The 25710-nt window shown below is 38.6% G+C and overlaps 1 protein-coding gene across 2 annotated transcripts in view; it reads left to right on the top strand.

Moving 5' to 3' along the window:
- The window catches only part of LOC138913569 (cell adhesion molecule Dscam1-like), an 86427-nt gene extending 61819 nt beyond the window's left edge, over nucleotides 1-24608 (top strand). The window contains exons 2-5 of one of the 2 annotated variants that reach the window (XR_011419349.1): nucleotides 22443-23574; nucleotides 23642-23920; nucleotides 23977-24155; nucleotides 24216-24608. Coding sequence is in view for 1 of the 2 variants with exons in the window: in XM_070217570.1 (XP_070073671.1) it covers nucleotides 23857-23920; nucleotides 23977-24155; nucleotides 24216-24302; nucleotides 24361-24384 (354 nt within the window). In the remaining variant the exon portion in view is untranslated. Of the gene's footprint in view, nucleotides 1-22442; nucleotides 23575-23641; nucleotides 23921-23976; nucleotides 24156-24215 lie in introns of those variants that run through there. The other variant, XM_070217570.1, reaches the window with a different exon arrangement.
- The last annotated feature ends 1102 nt before the right edge of the window (nucleotides 24609-25710 follow it).

Genomic DNA, 25710 nt, shown 5'->3' on the forward strand with positions numbered 1-25710 from the left:
AATATAAGAGATAAATACATTCTTGATAATTTCTTCACAAATAATAGATCTTTTTTAACTTGTATTGATTAAAAAATAAAAATTTTTGTCAGCAACCGAAACCACATCAACTGATTGGATCGAAACAAAAAAGGCATTGTTAAAGGTTTTTAATTTTCTAGGTAAACCCAAAGTACTGAAAATGGATCAAGATCCAGGTATGACAAGTAGAGCCTTAGGTTTATGGTTAGAAAAAGAAAATATAATCATTGAATTAACAAGCTCTAAAAATGGAATAGCTGATATTGAACGTTGTCATAGAATAATAAATGAAAAAATGCGTATAATTAGAACAGGAAACAAACTAGAAACTGTTGAAATGGATATGGAAAAAATCTCTAAAGATTATAAAATGAAAGACCGATTTTTAGGGGGATACGACCACAGCCTAAACAATAAGAGCTAGAGGACCCCAATTTTTTCACAGTATTCCATTGGCGGCGTAGGCGCCCCAGTGGCCCCAAACAGCTCCAATGTCCATATTTAGAAAAAATCATTAGATGTACTTAAGCTTAACTTCTAAAATGGTTGAAATTTCGAAATTTTGATTTTGCAGAATTTTAGGTCTTGAAAGGGCCTAATTAGAAATCTAAAAGAAATTTCGATATCCCCCATAATTTGGGGGCTACATTTAAAATTAACTTTTCGATTTAAAAAATCTAAACCGCTGCTCCGATCAAGATGAGTTTTGGCTCAATAGTTATTCTATGGCCCAATTGCTTAAGTTTAATTTTTTAAATTTTGAACATTTTTTTAAAGTCTTTTTAACGAATTTATTTAGATTTCCTAAGTTATTGCGTTGCATTTTGTGGGAGCCTGCCGAGAGAGCGAAACGCAGAAAGCGGATGGCAAGAGAGCGACGGCCGAGAGAGCAACAGCCAAGAAAACTGTCGTGGGGTAGGGGTAGTGCTGTGTGGAAGGGGGAGGGAAAAAGGGCAATTTAAGTTAAAATTTGTTTTGAATTTTAAAAACTTAAACTGCTGTTCCTATCAATATGATTTTCGATCAATAGTCAGTCCTGTGGATCAAATGCTTAGGTTTTATTTTTCAAAAAATATTTTTCATTTTGTAGCAGAGCCTTATTTAATTTCCACCATGGAAAAAGATAAAAAATTACTACAAATTCTGTAAGCAAAGCCAAAATGTTTCCAAGTTAAATATCTTAAGATTCGAACTTTTGCCCAAATACGTATGTATAGGTATTTGGATATGTTTTGATTTGTACAATACAATACATACACACAATGTATGTAACAGAGAGTAGGCAAGTAGATCTACTAAAGGCACACTGGTTAACAGCAGCAGAGTAGCAACAGCAGAGTAACAGCAGAATAACAGCAGAGTATCAGCAGAAGAAGAATAAGAAGAACTGAAGAAGAAGCAGGCGAATAGAGAAGTAAGCGGAAGAGAATCGAAGCAGACGAACGTGTGAAACATCAACAGAATAGCAGCAGCAGTTAAATAAAAGCCAATTGTTATACTCATAATCTGTGCATCTCGAAATAATATTAATAAACAGTACCATATAATATCTCACATTTGGGGGCTCAACCAGTCGGAAATTGCCAGTGAAAAGTGATAAAATGCGCAAGCCGCATGTCTCAGAAACTTTTAGCCGATAAAGCGAGACAAAAAAACAGTTTGGTGCCGCATTCCTCAAAAGCCGCCAGCAGAGGAAGCGCGACAACAACCAGGAGGAAAGAGGATCAGAAAAAGAAAACGGTATTGGCAAGCAGACTACCGGTAAAGGTATTGCGCAACAGAATTATTATGACAAATGAAAAGAAACCACCAGATGAGAAAATGGAAAAATACGACGGCCCAAGTGGATCAGGGACAGGTGGAAACAATCGCAAAAACGACATGAGCGTCTTAAAAGAAAACACACAGACTCTCCAAGATTTGGTTAAACTTCTCACGTTGAAAATTAACGCCGACGAGGTTGACAAAAAAAATGATGCGAAGCTGGTAGTGGAAAATTTTGCCAAAATAATTCCTGAGTTCAGTGGAGAAAATATGTCAGCGCAGCAGTGGTTTAATAACTTCGAATTAAACGCCGAAGCATATGGACTTAACGACAAACAAAAATACGTACAAGCTCGTGCCAAAATGACATGTACAGCCGCTCTTTTTCTCGAGTCTACAGAAGTGTACGAGTACAGCCAGCTGCGTCACCAACTTATAACGGAATTCGAGTGCGATCGTTTATGCAGTGCCCAAATTCACAATCAACTGTCTGTGCGAGTGAAAGCAAACATCGAAAGCTTCCACGAATACATGCTACAGATGAAACGCATTGCTGCTCGTGGGACATTAGACACGGAGTCGGTAATTCGGTACATTTTCGACGGATTGAGGCTTAAAACGGATTACAAGTACACCCTGTATGGATGCAGTTCTTACAAGCAGCTAAAAGAGAAATACGAAATCTACGAACGAATGCGTCAGATCGATGACAATGTGATGGTGAAGAAGAAGGAGTCACATCCGCTCGTAATGAAGCCCGAGCACAACAGCTATATGAGGAAACAACACTGCTACAATTGTCGATCCCAGGAACATCTACGCAGGGATTGCCGAGCTGCATTAAAGTGTTTCCGCTGCAATCAGAGTGGCCACATGTCGAAAGATTGCCCTGGTACGGCTGCCGTAAACGTAGCATACGAGGAAAAACGTCTTAAGTCTCTCAAAATCAACAATGTGCAAGTCAAGGGGCTCATAGACACAGGTGCAGATGTTACCCTATTAAAAATGTCTGTGTTTGAGAAAATGGGTAGCGCCTTCTTGCAGCCAAACTCTGCAACTTTAAGAGGACTTGGAAACAATATCACACGCTCCGCCGGTCAATTTATGGCAGAAGTGGAGATCGACGGAATGTGTCTGGTACACAAGCTTCTTGTGGTGGCCAATCATGCCATCGGATGCGATTTGCTGCTGGGATATGACTTTATATCCAAATTCACAATGAGGTCGACGCCGGAAGGATATCAGTTTTCTCCTCTGAATGAGGAGGAAACTGTGAACACGAATCAGTTAAGTATCTACAATGTAGTTGAAGAAAAAACTGATATAGATGTCCCCCCACAGTACAGAGATGCCGTCCAATCGATGATAGATGAATTTTCGGAAAAGAAACAGACTGCTGTGTGCCCGATTACGCTGAAAATTTTACCAGATGAAAACATAACACCGTTTCGACATGCTCCAAGCCGAGTGGCTATCAGCGAAGCTGATGTAGTCAAGCTGCAGATCGATGTATGGCTGAACGCTGGAATAATACGGCGCTCATCCTCAAATTTCGCCAGCCGCACAGTCATCGTCAAGAAAAAAGATGGGAGCAACAGAGTCTGCGTGGACTATCGCCAGTTAAACAAGATGGTGCTAAAAGATTGCTTCCCCGTTCCAATCGTTGAAGATGTGCTTGAAAAACTGGAAAATGCAAAAATTTTCACCATAATGGACTTGGAAAATGGTTTCTTCCACGTTCCATTCGAAGAAAGCAGCAAGAAGTATACAGCGTTTATAACGAAGGAGGGCCTCTTTGAATTCAATCGAGCGCCTTTCGGTTTTTGCAATTCGCCAGCAGTCTTCATCCGCTTCATTGGTCATGTATTGCAAAACCTCATAAACGAAAACATTCTGGATCTTTACATGGACGACATTGTTATACACGCCGAAACTGCCATCGAATGCCTGGGAAAGCTAAAGAAAGTTTTAGATTCAGCAGCTGAATACGGGCTGAAGATGAAGTGGAAGAAATGTGGATTCCTGCAGTCCTCAATAACATTTCTGGGACATCAAGTTGGAGGAGGAGAAATTAAGCCAGGACCGAAGAAAACCAAAGCCATTAGAAAGTTCCCAATGCCGCAAAACATCAAGGCTGTGCAGTCGTTTTTGGGATTAACTGGGTTTTTCCGTAAGTTTATAAAAAACTATTCACTGATCGCAAAACCATTAACGAATTTGCTGGGAAAAGACGTTAAATTTAAAATGGGTCTGGAAGAGCAGCAGGCGGTCGCCATATTAAAGGAAGCATTGGTGAGCGAGCCGGTGCTAAGACTCTACCGCAGGGATGCAAAAACCGAGATACACACCGACGCGTCGAAGGATGGGTTCGCAGCTACGCTGTTACAGTGGCATGAAGGACAATTGCATCCGGTCCTATTCTGGAGCAAAAAAACCTCGGAATCTGAAGCACGACAGCATAGCTATATACAAGAAGCCAAAGCTATTTTTCTCGCATGCAAAAAATTCCGTCAGTACATACTCGGTACCAACTTCAAGCTTGTAACTGATTGCGCCGCTTTTAAACAAACGTTAAGCAAGAAGGACGTTCCGCGAGAGGTAGCCCAATGGGTACTGTACTTGCAGGACTACAGTTTCGTGGTGGAACACAGACCAGGAGAGCGGCTGAAGCACGTGGATTGCCTGAGTCGATACCCAATTGATGTCATGATGGTATCGTCGGAAGTCACAGCAAGAATCAAGAAAGCCCAGCAGGAGGACACGATGATTAAAGCAGTCTCCGAAATCCTGAAAAGTAAACCATATGACAACTTTAAATTAAAGGCTGGCCTGGTATACAAGGTTGTGCAGGGAACGGATCTGTTAGCAATTCCGAAATCGCTGGAGAGAGAGATAATTACAGAGGCACACAACGCAGGCCACTTTGCCGTACAAAAGACAATGCATGCCATACAGCAGAGTTATTGGATACCACATCTGGAAGGGAAGGTACAGCAGATCCTAGGAAACTGTATGAAATGTATAATCTACAACAAAAAGCTTGGCAAAAAAGAAGGATTTTTGCATCAAATCGATAAAGGATCAGAGCCGCTTCATACTATACACGTAGACCATCTGGGGCCAATGGATGCGACTTCAAAGCACTACAAGTACATCTACGCAATGGTTGACAGCTTTAGCAAGTTCGTATGGATGTATCCCACCAAAACAACAGGTGCAGACGAAGTCCTCAAGAAGTTACGGGAATGGTCGGACATCTTTGGTAATCCGGCTCGTATAGTAAGCGATCGCGGAGCAGCATTTACGTCGTCTAGCTTTGAGGAATTTGTGAAGGAAGAAAACATCGAACACGTTTGGAGCACCACGGGAGTTCCAAAAGGTAATGGACAAATAGAACGTGTAAACCGATCCATCCTGAGCATTATTTCAAAGTTGTCGTCGGAGGAACCTGGAAGATGGTACAAGTTTGTACCCCGAGTTCAGATGGCTATCAATGGCACAGTTCATGAATCTACAAAGCGTTCTCCATTTGAGCTGCTGATCGGGATAAAAATGCGTTGTAGACCAGATAGCGATATACTTCAACTTATAGAAAAGGAGATGGTTGATAACTTTGATGACGAAAGAAAGAAGATGCGACAAGAAGCAAAAGACAATATTCAGGAGGCACAGACAAAATATAAGGAGCAATTTGATAAAAAGCGAAAATGCGAGTACGGATACAAAGTTGGAGATCTCGTCGCCATCCGTAGAACGCAATTCGCAGCTGGGAGAAAGATGGCTAGCGAATTCTTAGGTCCATACGAAATAACAGAAGTGAAACGAGGTGGACGCTATAATTTACGAAAAGCAGCAGACGTCGAGGGACCCAAAAATACGAGCACGAGCAATGACAACATGAAACTATGGAGTTTTTCTGTACATAACGAGGAGGCATGGTCATCAGGGACTGATGACTAATCAGGATGACCGAATGTAACAGAGAGTAGGCAAGTAGATCTACTAAAGGCACACTGGTTAACAGCAGCAGAGTAGCAACAGCAGAGTAACAGCAGAATAACAGCAGAGTAACAGCAGAAGAAGAATAAGAAGAACTGAAGAAGAAGCAGGCGAATAGAGAAGTAAGCGGAAGAGAATCGAAGCAGACGAACGTGTGAAACATCAGCAGAATAGCAGCAGCAGTTAAATAAAAGCCAATTGTTATACTCATAATCTGTGCATCTCGAAATAATATTAATAAACAGTACCATATAATATCTCACATGTATGTACATTTGTTTAAACAATCTGAATTTAATATATGTTTATAAGGAATCTAAAAAGGTGATATATATTTTCATCGACGATTTAACAAATTAATATCGCAAGTATTAGAAGAGGCGTATGCAAAAAATACACTTGCTCTACCTTGCCACAATTCGATTTTTGGGAGTGGGAAGCAGGCAATTAGAAGAGGCCTATTTTTATTATTATACATATTAAACTTCCTTTGGATTTAGTTAATTTAGAAACACCTAATTGCTCTATTTCAAAGCAAAGTAATGTGTTTAAAAATTGTAAGTTAATTGTTTGGGATGAGTGCACCATGTCACATAAAGGTGGGTTTGAAGCCATAAATAGAACCCTGCAAGATATTAATGAGAATACTATGTTGATGGGTGGTATTACAGTCCTGCTAGCTGGAGACTTTCGCCAAACCTTTCCTGTTGTGCAACGAGGTGCAAGAGCTGGCCACAGATAAAAAAACTAGCGCTCACGAAACAGTTGATGGAAAAATAGTTATAACGCTTAGGAAATGTAGTCAAAAACGTTCAAGACCTTACATCCAAAATATTTCCTGACATTTCTAACATATCAAGTAAAAGCTTAGATTGGCTATCTGAGCGCGCCATTTTGACAACGAAAAATGAAAGAGCAACTACTATTAATAATTTATTGCTAAACTCATTTGATGGTTTAGAAGTCTCCTATAAATCGGTCGACTCTGTTCCTGATGCTGATAATGCTGTTCATTACCCTTTTGAATTTTTAAATTCTTTGAATCCTCCAGGAATTCCTCAGTATAATCTGTCTCTTAGGATTGGAGCACACGTAATGTTATTGCAATATTTAAGTCCCCTAAAGTTATGCAATGGGACACGATTGCATATAAAAGGTCTTCATAAGAATGTAATTGAAGCAATAGTATTTACGGGATGCGCGAAGGGGGAAACAGTGTTTCTACCCAGGATCCCATTAATACCATCCAGTCTGCCGTTTCAGTTTAAAAGGCTACAATAACTATAAGTAAATCGCAGGGGCAGACTTTAAAGCTGGCTGGACTAGATCTTAGAGAAGATTGCTTCTCTCATGGACAATTTTATGTCGCATGCTCTAGAGTTAGCTCTGCCAGTAGCCTTATTATTCTGGCTCCCAAAGGATCTTCTAAAAATGTTGTTTTATTTATTTATTTATTTAGTTGGTTAACAATTATCTGCTAACATATGCTTGACTAGGGATACACTAACTTATTACAATTCTAACGATTCGAGGTGACTTAAAATATTAGACGGAAGAGTGCTGATAGGTAATTCAAAAGATAAAATGTTGTATAGGCTATTGTAGTTGTTACATAGTGCGCGAAAAGGTTCATGTGGGGCATAATTAGACCTACACAAAGGCAAGCGCAAAGGACGGAATGAACGAGTAAATCTAGATGGGACGTTTAATTGTATATAGGAAAGGAGTGATTCAGAATCAACGAGACCCAAAAGAAGCTTATGGACAAACATTATGGCATTGCAAACTCTACGGTGTTGTAAAGACGGCAAGTCGATTAATTTAAGTCTGGCTCGATAAGATGGAAGTAGTCTGCCAGAATCCCATCCAAGATTACGCAGTGCAAAGATCAGAAACTGCTTTTGTACCGATTCGATAATGTTCTGGGGCTCCTTATATTGCGGGCTCCACACACAGGAACAGTATTCCAGAATAGGACGTACTAAAGCTACATACAGTGTTTTGGTAGTGTACGGGTCGTCAAATTCTTTGGACCATCGCTTTATGAAAGCTAACACACCCTTGGCTTTGTTTGCCGTTGCAGTAATATGGCTATTGAAGCATAGTTTATGGTCAAAAAGGACTCCAAGGTCGTTTGAGGTGGTAATGCGGTCTAGGTTGTGATTGCCAAGGCTGTAGGAGACAAGATGTGGGGAGGAACGGTGGAAAGTCATAAGCTTGCACTTTGCATGGTTTAGGAAAAGGAGATTACTGACACACCACTTATGAAATTCGTTAAGGTCAAATTGAAGGTGAGAATGAAGGTACCAATCGGAATAGGAGAAACAAATTTTGACGTCATCGGCGTACATAAAAATAGACGAGTATGAAATAACTTGAGGTAGGTCGTTTATAAAAAGAATGAAAAGTAACGGTCCAAGAGAACTCGTTGGGTGCGATTTGTTAAGTACGACTCTATCCATTTTAGAAGGTTATTTGGGAATCCCAAATAAGAAAGTTTAAGCAGAAGCAGTGAATGGTTTACCGAGTCGAAAGCCTTGCTAAAATCAGTGAATATAACGTCGGTTTGTAGACGGTGCAGGAAACCTTGATTAATCAAGTGAGAGAACTCAAGGAGATTGGTCGTCGTTGATCGATGCCTAATAAACCCATGATGAGAAGGAGATATTAAGGAACTGCAGAGATGTTGTAATTGAAGAGTGATAAGATCTTCCAGAAGTTTAGGAATGGCTGATAGTTTGGCAATGCCACGGTAATTTTCGATGTCCACTCGAGAACCTTTTTTATGAAGAGGAATTATGTAAGACTCATTCCAGATCCTAGGTAGGCAGGTCAAAGAGACTGATAAGTTAAAAAGAAGTGTAATTGGATATAACAGATTTTGGGCACAGTGTTTTAAAATGCAGCTTGGCACCTTATCAGGGCCAGCTGAGTATGAAATGGCAATAGAGGACATTCCTTCCAGAACGACACTCTCTGTGAAAGGGGGTAAAAATATGTTATTAGCATGCGGAATGTAATAGGGATACGGTGTTGAGGTGTTGTAGGGTCTAGAAGAATAAGTTGACTGGAAAAAAGATGCAAATAAGTTGGAAATCTCGGGAGCAGAGTTTTCTGTTTTATTGAGATAGCGAAGTGACGGGGGAAAAGCATTAGATTTTCGCTTGGAGTTAACGAAAGAGAAAAATTGTTTTGGATTAGTGCGAAAGTTATCTTTACACTGTGATAGGTATAGATTATAGGATTGACTGTTTTCAGTAAGGAATTGGGAGCGGATGGTGGAGTAACGGGCAAAGTCGAGTAGAGAGCCGGATTTTTGATATTTTTTATAAAGCCTGGATTTTTTGTTTTTTAGGTACGAGAGATGTTTGGAAAACCACGGGGGCTTGGAAGAAGGGGATATATCCAGTGTTGGGACAAAAGCATCCAAGGCCGGATAAATGGAGTTGTAAAATTGTAGGACGGCGGAGTCCATATCTTGGATTTCTAATAGAAATGACCAGTCAATCCTCGAAAGGTACATATTAAAGCCAGTGTAATCTGTTTTGCGAAAACATTTGATCGGACAGGGGGCTAGTGCAGTCGATTTGTAAGATTGGTTTAAAAGCTCAACAGATATAGATAGAGTGGGGTGATAAGGATCTTCAGGAAGGGAAATTGCATTGACTCTAGAAACTGTTGCAAGAGCGGCATCACCTACAAACATGAGGTCCAAAAGTCTATTTCGATTATTTTTAACTGAGTTGATTTGAGCTAAGAGCAAGTCGGTAGCAAAAGATTAGAGTCATCACAGGGAATCCAGGAAATATGTGGGAGGTTAAAGTCACCCATCACAATTATTTGGTCAGCTTGACCCACGGCAGACATCACAAACTGAATGGCAGATAGGTGGTTTAAATATACTGAGGAATCTGACGTTGGGGGAATATATGAGCAGGTCAAAAAGATAAAAGTCGAGCCAATGCAAACTTTTACAGCAACGAATTCAATACCAGTCTCGTTAGCAACAGGAAACAACTCAGAGGAGAAATTGTTGTTTACCGCGATAAGGACACCACCAGCAAAGGAAGAACGATCCGTTCTATAAGTAGAGAACTTATGAACAAAGATTTCATGGTCGGAAACAGAAGAGTTAAGCCAGGTTTCGGTAAAAGCGATGGCATCAAAGTCAAATGACGCGCTGTTAGTGTGAATTTGGTTAAGTTTACCCAAAAGACTGCGTACGTTTTGATAAATGACGGTAAAAAAGCAACTTAGTTTTTTGAACCGGTAATCTTAGGTGCCCGGGTCGAGTCTTTAGGCAGAAATTCATGAACAATAGTGTAATTAGGCCATAATGAAGGATTCAAAGCTTCTGATAGGAGACTGTCGGGAAGGAAAATTTTAAATGAGGAAATTTTACGCGTGTGATTAAAATTAAATTTGTTAATTATAAAATTATCAGGAGTAGCTTTTAACTTGGAGCATAGATGATTTTTGACGGCTCCCGGCGTAGTATCAGGTGACAAGCGGGACACAAATATTGCTTTCCGAAGTTTGACTGAGCGCAATGGTAATTCAGATGGGCGAGGAACAGATGTTAGCGGCAGTTCATCGGGATTGGGAACATTTGCGGTAGCGCTGGTGTTGCCAGCAGATCCCGACGGTCGGTAAGGTGAGAATTCCATAAGCGGTCGTGGTGCGGAAGTTAAGGTGCCAGGACCAACATCTGTAACTTCAGTATGTAGGGAAGTTGAATCCAGTAGAGTGCGATCGGCGTCAGCGGAATCAGGAACATTAGCAGTAGTAGCTGTAGCTGGGTCATCATTGTTTGAGGCATTGGGTAAGGCTGGTACAGGTGTATTGATGGTGATCGATGTAGCAGAGATGTTCAACGGCGAACGAGGTACAGAGAGCAGTGCATTATCGGCAATAAGTTCAGCATTGGGTTGAATATTTCCTCTGGGAGATTCATTTATAAGTTTGAGGCCCAGAAATGAAGATTCAACAGAACAAAATATGTCAGAGAGGACATTGAGTTGAGTCCGAACCTTTTGGAACGCAGATCTCGTTTGCCTCATGAAAGTTCTTATTTCCATGGTAATGCTTAGGCATGAAGTACAAGTCCAGTAAAATTGCCTATGTTTCCCAACAATATCGCCAATTCTACCATTATGACCGCCACCGCCACATTTAACATGTGAGCAGTTATCACACAGCCGGCACATTAAGTAGTTATCACCAGAGATGGTGCCGCTAAATTTGCATTTCTTGGCGCAGCAAATTAAAGACATTTTTGTGTAGTTCAAGAGTAGTTGAAAATTGATAAGAGAAAAAGCAGCGAGATCGGATAAGAGAGCAGTAGAGCTATAAGTCCAGCGGCGGTTTATCCAACGAAGAGGGGCGCAGAGAGGAGACAGCGGGAGAGCGTGATATGCAGGCGATGTTCTGAGCGCGGTTTCGTACCCGAGAAATGCTAGCTATGTAACGGAAAGCTGCAACGCTGAGCGAACCGTAAACGAGAGCGTTGCGTGTGAGACGATAAAGCCAAACAACAACAACACTTTTAGGATTGACAACTTGTTGAAGCACTTGTTTTAATTTGTTAAAATTTAACAATAAAGTCTTTACAAAGTTGGCTTTTCACAGTGAAGCGGCGTATCGAAAGTGATAAGATATTCCAAGTTGGGTTATGAAGATAGACTTAATTCAACGATAGGCTAAACGTTTTCGGGAGCGATTGAAAAGCACGACCGTCTTCAGCGAAGTTTGTTTAGAAAGGTTTACACAGAGGTTTTAAAGTAATCTATTAATTAACATTATTAAACCAGAAAGTTTCAGTGGAATTGGTCTAATTGGACCTCAGGGGTGGTGTGGAAATGGAAAGTCTTGACAACCGTACTCAAAACTAATTTTAAGCGAACGAAGTCGCGCCGGGTACAGCTAGTTATTTATAATTATAATCACAAAACTATTCATAGTGCTACAGGCAAAACGCCAGCATCCATTTATATAACGAAGAGCCAACGATAGACGTACAGCAAAGTAAGGAAAATAAAATTAAGCGATTAAATAAAGAGAGAAAGGAACATAAAATAGATACAGCTTTTGCTAAAGTTGATATGAAGCTGAAAAGAAAATTAAAAATTGATAACCCATTTCGAAAAACTAAAGAAATATCTAAGCTTGATGATACTCATTATAAGGAATACATAAACAATAGAAATATAAGGCGGCACAGATCTAAATTTAAACAAAATTAATTAGGAATTCGAAATGCTCAAATGAAAACGAAAGGAACGAAAATGTAACTCAAATGAAAGTCGCAGCGAACAAGATTAGTTTAAGAATTATTGTATAAATTATAAAATGGAACTTTGTTTTTAACATGTTATTTTAAGTGAATATTATATATAACGAGGACGTTAATCATTCTTAAGAGGGGAGGAGTTATATATCTAGATTATTATATATAAAACTTTGTACAGTGTAGTTTCTACTACGCTACTCCCGTCACTCAGGTAAAGGGAGTGCGAGGGAGATAGATATATAAATTTTGATTGCGTATAACTTTTTAATGAATTGTCCGATTTGAAAAATGTCTTCTACATTTTGATAGGTATAAATATACACAACAAAATTGCATTTATACTTCTTGGAAATCTTTAAAGATGTGGGCGCAGGACCCATTTTAAAATCGTCAACCTTCTGTCTGTCTGTCTGTCTGTCTGTCTGTCTGTCTGTCTGTCTGTCTGTCTGTCTGTCTGTCTGTCTGTCTGTCTGTCTGTCTGTCTGTCTGTCTGTCTGTCTGTCTGTCTGTCTGTCTGTCTGTCTGTCTGTCTGTCTGTCTGTCTGTCTGTCTGTCTGTCTGTCTGTCTGTCTGTCTGTCTGTCTGTCTGTCTGTCTGTCTGTCTGTCTGTCTGTCTGTCTGTCTGTCTGTCTGTCTGTCTGTCTGTCTGTCTGTCTGTCTGTCTGTCTGTCTGTCTGTCTGTCTGTCTGTCTGTCTGTCTGTCTGTCTGTCTGTCTGTCTGTCTGTCTGTCTGTCTGTCTGTCTGTCTGTCTGTCTGTCTGTCTGTCTGTCTGTCTGTCTGTCTGTCTGTCTGTCTGTCTGTCTGTCTGTCTGTCTGTCTGTCTGTCTGTCTGTCTGTCTGTCTGTCTGTCTGTCTGTCTGTCTGTCTGTCTGTCTGTCTGTCTGTCTGTCTGTCTGTCTGTCTGTCTGTCTGTCTGTCTGTCTGTCTGTCTGTCTGTCTGTCTGTCTGTCTGTCTGTCTGTCTGTCTGTCTGTCTGTCTGTCTGTCTGTCTGTCTGTCTGTCTGTCTGTCTGTCTGTCTGTCTGTCTGTCTGTCTGTCTGTCTGTCTGTCTGTCTGTCTGTCTGTCTGTCTGTCTGTCTGTCTGTCTGTCTGTCTGTCTGTCTGTCTGTCTGTCTGTCTGTCTGTCTGTCTGTCTGTCTGTCTGTCTGTCTGTCTGTCTGTCTGTCTGTCTGTCTGTCTGTCTGTCTGTCTGTCTGTCTGTCTGTCTGTCTGTCTGTCTGTCTGTCTGTCTGTCTGTCTGTCTGTCTGTCTGTCTGTCTGTCTGTCTGTCTGTCTGTCTGTCTGTCTGTCTGTCTGTCTGTCTGTCTGTCTGTCTGTCTGTCTGTCTGTCTGTCTGTCTGTCTGTCTGTCTGTCTGTCTGTCTGTCTGTCTGTCTGTCTGTCTGTCTGTCTGTCTGTCTGTCTGTCTGTCTGTCTGTCTGTCTGTCTGTCTGTCTGTCTGTCTGTCTGTCTGTCTGTCTGTCTGTCTGTCTGTCTGTCTGTCTGTCTGTCTGTCTGTCTGTCTGTCTGTCTGTCTGTCTGTCTGTCTGTCTGTCTGTCTGTCTGTCTGTCTGTCTGTCTGTCTGTCTGTCTGTCTGTCTGTCTGTCTGTCTGTCTGTCTGTCTGTCTGTCTGTCTGTCTGTCTGTCTGTCTGTCTGTCTGTCTGTCTGTCTGTCTGTCTGTCTGTCTGTCTGTCTGTCTGTCTGTCTGTCTGTCTGTCTGTCTGTCTGTCTGTCTGTCTGTCTGTCTGTCTGTCTGTCTGTCTGTCTGTCTGTCTGTCTGTCTGTCTGTCTGTCTGTCTGTCTGTCTGTCTGTCTGTCTGTCTGTCTGTCTGTCTGTCTGTCTGTCTGTCTGTCTGTCTGTCTGTCTGTCTGTCTGTCTGTCTGTCTGTCTGTCTGTCTGTCTGTCTGTCTGTCTGTCTGTCTGTCTGTCTGTCTGTCTGTCTGTCTGTCTGTCTGTCTGTCTGTCTGTCTGTCTGTCTGTCTGTCTGTCTGTCTGTCTGTCTGTCTGTCTGTCTGTCTGTCTGTCTGTCTGTCTGTCTGTCTGTCTGTCTGTCTGTCTGTCTGTCTGTCTGTCTGTCTGTCTGTCTGTCTGTCTGTCTGTCTGTCTGTCTGTCTGTCTGTCTGTCTGTCTGTCTGTCTGTCTGTCTGTCTGTCTGTCTGTCTGTCTGTCTGTCTGTCTGTCTGTCTGTCTGTCTGTCTGTCTGTCTGTCTGTCTGTCTGTCTGTCTGTCTGTCTGTCTGTCTGTCAGAAGGTCACAACGTTGCATTTAAGTCAGTTCAGATTAAGAGGGTATTTAAACTTATATACTCACACCATACCTGAAAATGATCAATATCTGATTGTAATCCAAAATCAGACTCTCTTATTATATGTCAAACAAAGCTAACATCAGCAGCATACATTAATATACGAGAATGCGAAAGAAAGTTCGTTAACAAACAAATTAAACAGATGTCACATGGAACATTTTAGAAACAGCGTTTTTAAATATAACTCTCTGATTCGTCCCCATCAAATAACTTGAAATCCAAGTTAATAGATTACATGGAAACCCAAGAAAATCTATCTTGAATAAAATAAGACAGTAGTTAACAGAGTCAAGGGCTTTACTGAAATCTTAATATAAAACGTCATTCCGGATTTTATTGTTAAATCCATTTATTATAATAAATATCGAAGCTAATAGAAACCATTTGAAAATTAAAGCCAGCAATCTAAAATTAGAATATAAAATTCTTTTGTATAATGCAGTCCTAAAACTAATTTGGACATATGGCTCCGAGCTATGGGGAAACGCATGTGCCAGCCAGAAATAATCCAGAGAGCTCAATCAAAGATATTGAGAACTATACCAGGAGCACCGTGGTATATACGGAATGAAAATATTCACTAGTACAATATTAAGCTCCAGGCCCATCCTAATGACCTTGCGCGGTCTCTAACCTGGACCCTTAGCTATACACGACTCCGGCGAAGAGCCCTCCCCACCCAGCCAAACTAGTTAGGGCCGTTATTCTAAACAATTAATTTGTAATTAATTAAAATATATAAGCTAGATTAAGATTTGTCGTTAGTCTCTAAGAGAGAAGATTCAACAAAAAATGCCGCTAAAAAAAAAATTATTATAAAAGATGACAATTCATGTTGGTCGCTTCTTTTAACAAAACCATGTTGAATCGGTGATATTAGCGAGGAACATAAATGTAAAGTAATAATACGTTCAAATGCATTTGGAATTGCCGACAATTTAAAAATACCTCTATAATTCTGGGCATCCGCCATCGCAAATGGAATAATAAAACAAGAAGTTTATATACCCTTGCCGGTATGCCTATTTAAAATGTTGTTTTAAAATGTCAAAAATCAAAACGACTACTTCCTACAAAGTTACAATGAATTTTCTATTACTTTTTTGATTATTCCTATGCGAGCCTTAAGATATTGTGGTCCGATCCGGCTCGTTCCGACGTATGTACTACCTGCAACAGAAAGAAGACTTTTGGAAAAGTTTTATAGCGACAGCTTTAAAACTGAGAGACTAGTTTACATAGAAATGGACAGACGGACAAACAGACATGGGTGGATCGACTCGTCTAGTGATGCTGATCAAGAATATATCTACTTTATGTGGTCGGAAACGTCTCCTTCGCTGCATTCCCAACATTTGACTGAAATTATAATAGCCTTTGCAAGGGCATAATATTCCTTCCTGATAGTTTATAATGAAACTGACAAATAAGAGTGTTCAGAATCGGTTTACAAATGGTCACAGAAGTTCACAGAAGCCGCAGAGCAGATGACCTGCTGTCCCATATAGTACTAGAACAGCACGTGGATTTGGTTATAATTTGAAAGCAATATAGAGTGAAACGCCGCGGAATCTGGCTGGAAAACGACGATAAGCTATATGGATCCCAGCTGCGGGTGACATACGATGTGTCGGTGACGGCTGCTTGGGGCTTGTGATGCTGATATGCCAAAGTCTGGCAATCCCCACAGAAGAGGAGCAGAGGTATACTGGTGGACGGAGGAGATAAATGATACCTTCTATCAGTTACAATGTTATTAATGCAATTTTAGTTTGCGCACAAATATGTATACTTGTTTGTAAATTGGAATTTGTTGTTTTCAAATTTCTTGTTTTGAATGAAACGAAAACCTTTGTACACACAGTAAAAGATTGGCATCTAATACAAAAACAGCAAAGTAACGTATTATTTTCAGATTCCACATTTGATCGAAAATTATTAATTTTAAGGTCGTCTGTCCGTCTGTCCGTCTGTCTGTCTGTATGAACGCTGAGATCTCAGAAACTACAAAAGCTAGAAGGTTGAGATTTCCCACACATATTCTTTGGCTTCCTACGCAGCGCAAGTTTATTTTAGCCGAGCGCCACGCCCCCTCTAACGCCCACAATCGCCCACTAACGATTTTAAAATGGGTCCTGCGCCCACATCTTTAAAGATTTCCGAGAAGTATAAATGCAATTTTGTTGTGTATATTTATACCTATCGAAATGTAGAAGACATTTTTCAAATCGGACTATTCATTAAAAAGTTATACGCAATTAAAAATTATATATCTATCTCCCTCGCACTCCCTCTAGCTGAGTTACGATTATTAGTCGGGACACCAACTCGAGTACAGCGTTCGCACTCCCTTAAGCTGAGTGACGGGTATTAGATAGTCGGGACACCAACCCGACTATAGCGTTCTCTCTTGTTTTATTTGTATTTAAGCACATTATCTACTTTCGAATAGAAACAAACACACATTGTGTGTATATACATGTATTGTACATACATTTAAGCAAATCAAAACATCCAAATATACATATGTACATACGTATTTGGTCAAAAGTTCAAATCTTAAGATTAATATTTAACTTAGAAACATTTTGGCTCTGCTCACAGAATTTGTAGTAATTTTCTACTTTCTTCCATGGTGGAAATTAAATAAGGCTCTTACTTCTGCTACAAAATGAAAAATAAAACCTAAGCATTTGATCCACGGGACTGACTATTGATCGAAAATCATTTTGATTGGAGTTTAAGTTTTTAAAATCCAAAACAAATTTAAATTAAATTGCCTCTTTCCCCTCCCCTTTCACTGTAGCACTACCCCTCCCCATTTCTTGGCTGTTGCTCTCTCGGCCGTCGCTCTCTTGGCATCCGCTCTCTGGGTTTCGCTCTCTCGGCAGGCTCCCACAAAATGCGACGCAATAACTTAGGAAATCTAAATAGATTCGTTAAAAATACTTTAAAAAAATGTTAAAAACTTAAAAAATTAAACTTAAGCATTTGGGCCATAGAATAACCATTATGGGGGATATCGAAATTTCTTTTAGATTTCTAATTAGGCCCTTTCAAGACCTAACATTCTGCAAAATCAAAATTTCGAAATTCCAACCACTTTAGAAGCTAAGCTTAAGTAAATCTAATGATTTTTTGCTCTAAATATGGATATTGGAGCTGTTTGGGGCCACTGGGGGGACATGTCGGACGCCTACGCCCCCAATGTAATACTGTGAAAAAATTTGGCTGCTCTAGCTCTTATGGTTTAGGCTGTGGTCGTATCCCCCTAAAAATCGGTCTTTCATTTTATAATCTTTAGAGATAAGGAAGGCAGGTGAGCGGGGAAGCCGTGAATCAAATTGTTTAAACATTTGAATTTGTTTAAACAATAGGAGGCACGTGTAATAAAGAGCAAGAGAATCAATTGGTTTGAATAGTTAATGTTGTTTTAATATTATCAATGCGATTTGAATTTTAGTTCACAAAAATCGGTTACAAAATGTCTTATGTAAGTATGTTGTGGAAATGTAAATTAAATATTCTTTTAGCCAAAGGATATCAGTATTATCTTGAATTTGAATTTGAGCGAATCTCAATTCCTTAGTCAGATGCAATGCACACACACAAACGTACACACGCATATATGTATCTAAGGGCTGTGTGTGTAAAATACGCATTTTTTGGATATATTTATTTTGTGCGTGTGTGTGTACATAGCAGAGCAAATGATTGTTTGTTTTTGTTTTATACAAATCCAAAGTTTGTCGATAACTCAACATTTGAAAACTTATAAATAGTTTGCTTATCGGGCTTTTGCATTTTAAAAAACAAAAGCAATTTTAAGGAAAATTTTTACTGTAAAATTCAGCTTAATGGGATTTCTGTAAGGTCTTCCGATATTTTAAAATTTAACGTTTACTTAAGTTTTGCGATATAATCGATTTTTTTTGGCTGTGGTATTTTCATTTTCCCCTTGCGCGGTCACACTTAAATTGCGACAGCAGGACATACATACGTACATACATACATGCGCCAGCAGAACATACATACAAACATATGGGGACGCGTGACGTCACATCAGGTTAGCCAAATTTGAAAATATTGGGGACTTGGTTAAGGATGCTGAATCTCCAAGAAATTTAAATGCAGTTATTTGCGGGTATGCCATAATATTATGAACATCACATTTTTAAACCATTTTAACAACATTTATAACAGAGAAATGGCAGAAGAAAGGATTAAAAAAAAAACAAATCGAATTTTGGGGAACTTTGGGGTCGTTTTTTGTTCTAAAAAGTACCCCTTACGCGGCTCCTAATTATTTTTGTACTTACTGTGATTCTTCTAGATTTTTAGGTCAATCCGTTCTGGGTGGAATTTGCTACTGACCGTTTTTTAATCAAGACAAATATTGGGTGCAAGCCCCACACACCACGGTAGTGTGAGATGCAGAAGTCATTTTCCCCCCCAGCCCAAACAAAAAAAAAATACAATTGTACAACATTGTCCAATTATATTGAGTTACGAAAACAACTCATTTTAGTTTGAGAAACTAAAGGAAAGAAGGGGTCCTATTTTGGAAATTTCTTTTACATTTTGTTAGGGTTTAATTAGGGTTTCCAAAAAAGTCACCTTGGACCGCTTCTATTTATATTATTCATTAACGGTCTCCCTCTAGTCTTAACAATGATGTGTTGAAGCTTATATGGATCCTAAACTTACATTTTCTGACCACATTACTACAATGGTAAATAAAGCTACGCTACCGGCTTGCTTTTATCAAAAGGTGGTCGAAGGAATTTGATGATCTCTAAGTCACAAATACCTTGTTTATTTCATTAGTCCGACCAATTTATGACCGGATTGAGTCTGTGCCAAAAAAGTTCTTAATATTAGCCTTACGGGGACTTACATTTTCTGACCACATTACTACAATGGTAAATAAAGCCACGCTCCCGGCTTGCTTTTATCAAAAGGTGGGCGAAGGAATTTGATGATCCCTAAGTAACAAATACCTTGTTTATTTCATTAGTCCGACCATTTTTTGACCGGATTGAGTCTGTGCCAAAAAATTCTTAATATTTGCCTTACGGGGACTTAACTGGGATACAAGCCTAATACTACCAATCTACTCTAGTAAAATACTTTTAATATACGTACCATCATTATCTAACCTTAGAACGTAATACCAAACGTTTTATTGAAATTACTGTTTCGCCTGCATTTTAATGTGTCAAATTGATTCACTAGAAACTTTTAGGGTATTCACCAGTCTTGGCAAATGGCAGATGTGGCAGGTGAAAATTTCGTATATCCAACAAGAAAACACTTAAAATAATAAAATTCTACACCTGCAGTAGGTCGACCTGAGCTTATATTATTAATATCAAACTTCATGTAACCGTTTGTCAGACTTGCTACATCTGCCATTAGCCACACCTGCCAGGACTGGTGAATACCTTAATTTTATACTTTATAGGTTCGGTAACACTTTCTTCTACCTGTTCAATACTTTCCAACGAATACAATATACCCTTTTACTTTACTAGTAACGGGTATAACAAATGAAATGACAGATTAAAAAAGGGCAATTGACGAAAAGCAAAAACAAATATCGGTCCGGTATCGGACGAAAAATAAATTCTGCTCCTGCTCAGGCTTCGGAGAATACGAAAGAACTATATGGAGTACGATAAAGGGATAACAGATGCGCTTAAGGCTGGACCAAAACGATACACTTAGGGCCGTTTTCTCGTCCGTACTTTAATTTGCCTGCCGGGACAACGGAGCGATAAACAAAAAATGGTTTACTCGTCCTTATGTTGCCATCGGCGCAGATATCAAGACCAAAGAAATTACTTCCAACATTACAGTGGTGAAGAATTTGTTAAAAGGCTTCGCTTGAGAAAAAGCGGTGCTATTTGTTTTGCAAAAAATTGTTTTGCAACTTGAATCTAAAGTAAGGAAGTATTCATTTGATTTTACTAATTCCATATAGGCAAAAACCATTATTACAGGGAAACGACAATATAGTCAGTTGGCGATTGTTAAGCAAGTTTCTTTTGCTATAACGTCCTTTCAAAACAATTTATGAAGTACCCGCGTATTGAAGATCTTCACTTTGGAGCCATAGATTACACGCATGTAAGAATTTAATCTCCCGGACGCGATTCCGAAGACACCGGTTCTACAAGAATTGTCTCCTGTTCATCGGTATAATTTTTACGGCGAAACTTTTTTTCTGCCAACATTGTTTTTTTATTAGTTAGAAATTTTGTTTTTCGATTAATTTTTGACAATTAGTTAACTTTTCTGTTGTGGGGCTGCCACATAGTCTCAAATTAGTGCGCCTTTTATTTGGAGTTTTAAATGACGGACGAGAAAACGAAAACCGATTTCACACCGGGATAAATTTATCCTTCCATTAGCTAAATTTTACTTTGCAGGACGAACGAGAAAACTGCCCTTAAAGATCGAAATGCCTCCTTCGCTGCATTGAAAAAATCTAACGAGAATTATGAGAATTTTTCCAAATACTACACCCAGAAAAAAATATGGACTTAAAACCCAAAAAATGGACTTAAACTAAGGTAATATGGACTAATTTTGGACCTAAGGAATCTTAGACTTGTTTTAAGTCCTAACACACTGACTTGTTTTAAGGCCATGAAAAATTTAAGCATTTAGATATTCATCTAAACTTACAAAAGCAGTTAGCCACTCGAAAATTTAATAAGGGCGTAGCCCAGAGGAAACTATGCCAGTTCCCGGTTATTTTGAACCGGGTTCGAGTCCAGTACAAGACATGTTTTATTTTTTTTTTTTTACATTTATTTTTTAATTTTATTGTTGTATTTATTTTTTATTGTTATTAGTAAATGAATTTTACAACTGAAAAAAACTTTCAACTCATTTGCACCAGTGGGATTCGAACCGGGGTCCTCTCGCTTCAGGGGCAGACACCTTACCAGTCACACCATCAGACACTGTTAAGTACATGTGTCTAAGCGACACATAAAGTCATTTTTAAAATTTTTTATTAGATAAAAATTATTAAAATATTATGTGTACGCCGCACTCTCTTACTAAGCTAACATCTCATATGGATAAGATAAACATTGTTAATTTAACAGCATAGCTAACATATGCTAGCATATTATGACTATTTTTTATATACAGTTGTGATAGATGAAAATATACTGATATATACTGTTGGGAATACTCTTACAAAAATTCAGAACGATCGGAGCATTAGAACCGAAGTTGTAGCTATTTATAGCGCACTACCACTACCTGCACATCGGCCGTTACAAACTTGAAACTTTAAACGCGATTATCTCAGAATCTTGTTTTTTCGAAATTACCTTTGCGGTGGACACTAGTAATCGTGTAAATCGTAAAACTATTAATCCGATCGACACAAAATTGACCACTTATTTATTATAACAATAGCTAGTCCTTGAACGAAGGATTTAGAGCGTCTTTAATTGCATATTATTTTCCTTTTAGGGATACTTTTCCTAAAAATACATTGAAGCCAAATCATCAAACTTGTGGCTGTCCATACATTAAGTAATTAGCAAATGATTACTGTATGGCAAAAAAAAACTAAATGTATAGTTTTATACATTTTCGCTATATAAAAAATCAACACAATAAAATTAATTAAACATTTTCTTGAAAATATAAAAACAAATACATATATTATTGTTTATAGACTATTTTTTTTAAATATACTCATATATGGGTAAAATTTTGATAAGTACCAAGATCGTAATTTCCTCCCGAATAATAAAAAATGATTTGTTTTTATTTTTTGTTAAAAAAAAAGTTTTTTTGTGTTGTTTATGGGCATGTGCTATTTTTTAGGTAGTGGACTATATTTCACGATTTTAATTCCTTAAAATCTATGGCCTAAAATTGAACATTTATGTCCATTTTTACTATTTTTAAGTCCACAATGGCCTTAAATCACCATTTTAGGCAATGTAGTCCATGTTTCCTTAAATCTAGGAATTTTTTTTTTCTGAGTGTACTATTGAACTTTTTTATCGGCTTTTATGTTAATTATAAAATATTTTTGTTTCTTTATAGTTATTAATTACCTGGCAGCCACCCGCTCGTGATAGTTGGAATGGAGAGATATTGGGTTACAAAATTACATATCGAAATCTGAATTCTTTGAACGACATTAAAAATCAAACTAAAGTATGCAGCTCACAAACGGAGAATAATAATGATTTTCGGCTAGTTGGACTAGAAAAGTATACGCAATATGCAATCATAATATCAGCCTATAATGTAAAAGGAGATGGACCACCTAGCGAAGTAGCTTTTGGTCGCACCTTAGAAGACATCCCGTCCGCAAGTCCTCAGTCAGTGCTTTGTATTGGCCTAACAGCACAAAGTATTCAAATATCTTGGCAGTCTCCTCCAAAAGAATTTTGCAATGGAATTATTCAAGGATTTAAACTAACGTATGAGCCAATATATATAGAGCATGAATATATGGCGCCCGAAACAAAAATAACGTCAGCCCTCAGCACTGTGATTCATGGTCTGCAACCCTTTACCAATTACAGCTTTCAAATTTTGGCTTTTACCAGTGTTGGGGAGGGAGCATTAAGTGCTGCTGTAATGTGCACTACTGAGGAAGCGGTTCCAGATGCTCCAGAAAACGTCAAAACTGTTGTTAGCACAGAATCATCAGTAATTATAAGCTGGCTCCCGCCTCAACGTCCAAATGGCTTCATAACTAAGTATAATGTATACATAAGGGTGCTTGAAAAGGGACTAGAGCTTAACATACTTAAGGAAGTTTTACAAGCACATCACCGCTATTTTGAAGCTAAGGAATTAAATTCGAAAGAATCCTATGAGGCTTGGGTAACTGCATGTACAAAAATTGGACAAGGTCCCAGTACACCCGTTATTAAACTGAAGCCTAGCTCTTTTATACCAGCAGCAATATTTTCATTTAGTCAAACGCTTTGGGTCGTTTGGAGAGCAGATATTAAATTATCGTGTGCGTTTGTGGGGTATCCAAAAGCAACTGCGGAGTGGAAAGTGTCAAATACCCGATTTAAGAATTATTTACGTACGGACGTGAGCAATAACAATACACTAAGTCTTCGAAACATTCAGCGAGAAAATGAAGGAAATTATTCTTGCTTAGTTAGAAATCCCATTGGAAATGACCACATTACGTATCAGCTATTTGTACAAGGTAAAATTATCTAAAACGTAAGAGACATGTAATTTCAATTAAAAGTTATTTTTTATTTATTCGCTAGTGCCACCCTCAGCTCCAATGGTTTTTATTATTTCGATTTACAAATACTCAGTCTCTATACAATGGAAAGTAATTGACATCGGGGGTGCTGTTTTAAAAGGCTTCACATTGACGTTTCGACAGGAATCATCACAGTGGGAAAGCCTAACATTAGATCGGCGCCTTAACTCTTATGTACTAGAAAATCTACAATGCGGAACACGTTACCAATTTACAATGAACGCATTTAATAAAATTGGTAGAAGTGCTTCAAGTGATATAAAAATAATAAAAACCAAAGGTATGATGACCGACACAACAAAATTGTTTAACATTAATTATATTTTCCCTTATAAGGCATGAAACCGATTGCTCCAACGAAACAGAATTTTATTCTTTTAAATGTAACATCAATTTCATTGGACTTATCTTCTTGGCTAGACGGTGGGTGCTCTATAACATACTTCAGCATAGAATATAGATTTCTTGGACCTACAACGGAATGGATAATGGTGTCTAACAAGATCGAGTCAAATGTACGATATATTAATATACAACATTTTTTATTAAATCCTAATCATTTTTTATATTGTCAGGCATGGTACACAATTGGCGATTTAGATTCAGGAGCTTCATACAACTTACGCGTTACGGCTCACAACAATGCTGGATCAACAAATGAAGTATTTTATTTTAATACATTGAAGTTCCTTGAAAATATTAATGAAATTAATCGCGCAGAGCTGCCACGCGTTGAGACTGTAATCAGCGACGCTCATCTTATTGCTGTTATTGTAACATCGATTTTTGGAACACTTCTTGTGTTGATTGGAGCATCAGTATGCTTTAAAAATTGCCTGTTTCTTTTTTGATATCCTAAACTGTTTACATAAGCAGTAATTAACAAAAAAAACCATAACGTTTTAAAAAAATGTAATCAAAACTTTATCAAGATACAGTTACTACCTATTTTTAAAATAGTCTAGAGTTTTAATATATATAAGAAACGAAGTAGTAAAAAGGCTTAGGACGCTTCAATTCCAAGGGTACACAGCCAAAAATGTCGACGAACCATATCTAGTTTTCCATTAAATTTGGGTGCTACTGAGTAAAAGTCCCGTACAAACTTAGGTTCCATCAGCCATGATACGCGGTATAGCTATGAATTCAAAAAACGGATGTTTGCCGATACTTAGAATTTTGTGGCCTTATATAGGCCACAAAAAAAACTCTAATTATTTTCGCTGAAATCTACTTTCAAAACATCACGGCATTTTTAAAAAATAGTCCCCATTGTGAACCACTTCTCGAGTTTAGCTATGTCTGGTCGCATTGACACAAATAAAACTTTAACTTCACCCTTATTCTGCGTTTGTTTGCCCAACATTTGGAACACAATCTTCCTTAGGTTATGGACCCAGATCAGGCGAGTGCGGCCGAATAAGATTCTTGTGTGGTTGACAGGCAGGGGTTGAAAGTCACATGAGTGCAGAAATTTTCTAAAAAGCACTTGCAGTAAATAAGTTCGTTCGATTAAAAGAATTATGATAATTGGTCAATTCAAATGCGAAGCGTGCTGGTGCATGCACAGCAGCAACGGATGCTTGGACCTTGCTGAAGGATATACAATAGCATGCGAGTGACAGGTAAGGCCGGTATGTGCGAGTTCGTCAATACATTTTCTTCACCTGTGGACAAGCATTAATAATCTGTGTAATAATCTTGATTTCTAGTCTACCCAAATAATATAAGAACTTTATCATCGCCATAAAAACTGGAGCGGCTAAAGATCAATTTGTTAGAAGAAGGATAACAAGCAACAGGCATTTCTGAATTACAAGAGGTAATGCAAAGTCAACAATATGGAAAAAAACGGAGAAGCATCACATCCCTAAGTCATTCTGGTTCAGATTTTTTAAAATTATTTAAGCATTGCCGCCACGACATTTTTTTATTTTTTAAATTAATATATGCGCCAGTTAGTTAGTTACAATCGGTTTTTGTAAAAAGTGTGGCTTTTCTCTGTAAAAACACGTTTCAGCAAGTAGAGCTACTCGCTCACACATATCGGAACCTAATGGAATATACGTT

The sequence above is a fragment of the Drosophila takahashii genome, chromosome 2L (genome assembly GCF_030179915.1).
Source record: "Drosophila takahashii strain IR98-3 E-12201 chromosome 2L, DtakHiC1v2, whole genome shotgun sequence".
NCBI classification, from domain to species: domain Eukaryota; kingdom Metazoa; phylum Arthropoda; class Insecta; order Diptera; family Drosophilidae; genus Drosophila; species Drosophila takahashii.